This window comes from Myotis davidii, unplaced genomic scaffold, assembly GCF_000327345.1.
Source record: "Myotis davidii unplaced genomic scaffold, ASM32734v1 scaffold3578, whole genome shotgun sequence".
Lineage (NCBI taxonomy): Eukaryota > Metazoa > Chordata > Mammalia > Chiroptera > Vespertilionidae > Myotis > Myotis davidii.
Genome location: NW_006289094.1, coordinates 602,191 through 604,163, shown reverse-complemented (window position 1 = coordinate 604,163; position 1,973 = coordinate 602,191). Strand labels below are relative to the sequence as shown.

The 1,973-nt window shown below is 60.8% G+C and overlaps 1 protein-coding gene across 1 annotated transcript in view; it reads right to left on the bottom strand.

Annotated features, from left to right (window-relative positions):
- TALDO1 (transaldolase 1) overlaps positions 1-405 on the bottom strand; it is a 3,843-nt gene extending 3,438 nt beyond the window's left edge. The window contains exon 1 of the mRNA XM_015562407.1: positions 74-405. Coding sequence (XP_015417893.1) covers positions 74-390 — 317 coding nt within the window. The 5' untranslated portion in view covers positions 391-405. The remainder of the gene's footprint in view (positions 1-73) is intronic.
- Positions 406-1,973: the final 1,568 nt, after the last annotated feature.

Genomic DNA, 1,973 nt, shown 5'->3' with positions numbered 1-1,973 from the left:
AACAAGCTCAGCCGGTGAGGAGGGGACCAGCCCGGCCCCTCAGCCCCACCACCGCCGCGGGGACCGCACTCACCCGCCCAGCTTCTTGCCGTAGGCGATGGCCTCCTCCACCAGCTCCTGGTAGGCGGGCATCTGCGCCGCAGCCAGGATCAGGGACGGGTTGGTGGTGGCATCCTGGGGCTTGTACTGGTCGATGGCTAGAGAACGTTTAGAGAGTTTTAGAAAGAAAGAAGTGCGGCTTGCTTCCCCGCCGAGTCTGACAGTCCCTCTGAGCCCTAGACACGTGCAGCCACGCGTGTTCCCGCCCTGGCCGGTGTGGCCCAGTGGATAGAACGTGGGCCCGCAGACTGAAGGGTCTCTGGTTTGATTCCAGTCAAGGGCATGTACCATGGTGGCAGGTTCGATCCCCAGGTCGGGATGCGTGTGGGAGCCAACTAATGCATGTGTCTCACATCCATGTTTCTCTCTGTCTCTCCCCCTCCCTTCTACTCCTGGGGTGAGGATTAACAACAAAACTGTTTGCCAAGCCGAGGTACAGCCCCGCGTCACACATATGTCCCTCCCTCCCTGAAATGGCCGGAGGCAGCTGTTGGCACAGGGATAGGACCACCAGCAAGTCTAGCCAGGGAGGAGGGTGCCCCAAGGGCTGGCCTCACTGCTGGGGGGGAGGGGGGGGCAGTTGGGATGTTCGGACAGCAGAGGGCGCACCCTGCTTCCCCGCAGCCAGTGAGGGACCCGCATCCACAACTGCTCGCTTCTTCCTCCTGTAAACCTCTCCCCTACCTCCCAGCTCTTCCCCTGTAAACCTCTCCCCCACCTCCCAGCTCTTCCCCTGAAAACCTCTCCCCTACCTCCCAGGTCTTCCTCCTGTAAACCTCTCCCCTACCTCCCAGCTCTTCCCCTGTAAACCTCTCCCCCACCTCCCAGCTCTTCCCCTGAAAACCTCTCCCCTACCTCCCAGCTCTTCCCCTGTAAACCTCTCCCCTACCTCCCAGCTCTCGCGTAGGTAACCAGGCCCGGGATTCCAGGCCAGCGGGCCAATCTGGGGCCTCCTGACCAGCTGTCGAGGGGGACTGGGGAGTGCAGAGCGGCCAGAGGGCTCGCTGCTTCAGTAAGTTTATTGGGTAAATTCGTATTTTCAAAGTGTCCTTTGATGACCACACCACAGAGATGGAGAAAGATCCGGGGCCGGCAGGACAGGGGTGGCTCTCCGGAGACCAGGGAGATGGCTGTGGCCGGGGGCCCACAGAGAGCTACAGGTGTCACACACCCGCCGCAGCGAAGGGGCCCTCCCCCACCCGCAGCTGAAACTGGTGAACACGGTGAGCCCCTGATAAAAGGACGGCGCGGGCAGGTGCCAACTTCCGGGCAGGTGCCAACTTCCGGCACACAGGGTGTCCCCCTGCAGGGCGCGGGCCAGGGGCTCTCTGGGCTAGTTTTGCAACTTCTCCTATGTCGCTGTTTCTAAATAATGGCTGCGGAAGCGGTGCTCGGGCGGTGCCTGCACAGGTGTGCAAACCCACAGGCGACGCCGGCAGGCCGCGCCTTGACAGCGCTGACTTTTAACAAAATGAAAGGACCAACCGGGGATTCGACGATGAGCCTCAGGTCCCCGGACCCTAAAGTGGATGCAAACTGGGAGGACACTGGTCTAGGGGAGGCCTCCGGCCCCCACCCCAGGCCACAGGTGAGACCTTCACACCAGACAATGACCACAAATCCAAGGGCCCAAGCCGCCTGCCGACACCGATGGACAGACGGTATCAACTGGCGCATTTTATAAAGTTAATATTCATCCAAACATGTCAGTCATTGGGCTTAGATGTTTTTAAAAAGAAAACCCGCACGCATTCTCCAGAAGGTGTGAGAATAATGGCTGCAGGAACAACAGACGCGGCTGCCGCCCGGGCCGAAGTCCAAATTCCTCGGCGCGCGAAGGAGGGAAGAAGCCGGCAGGGAACGCGCAGCCGCTC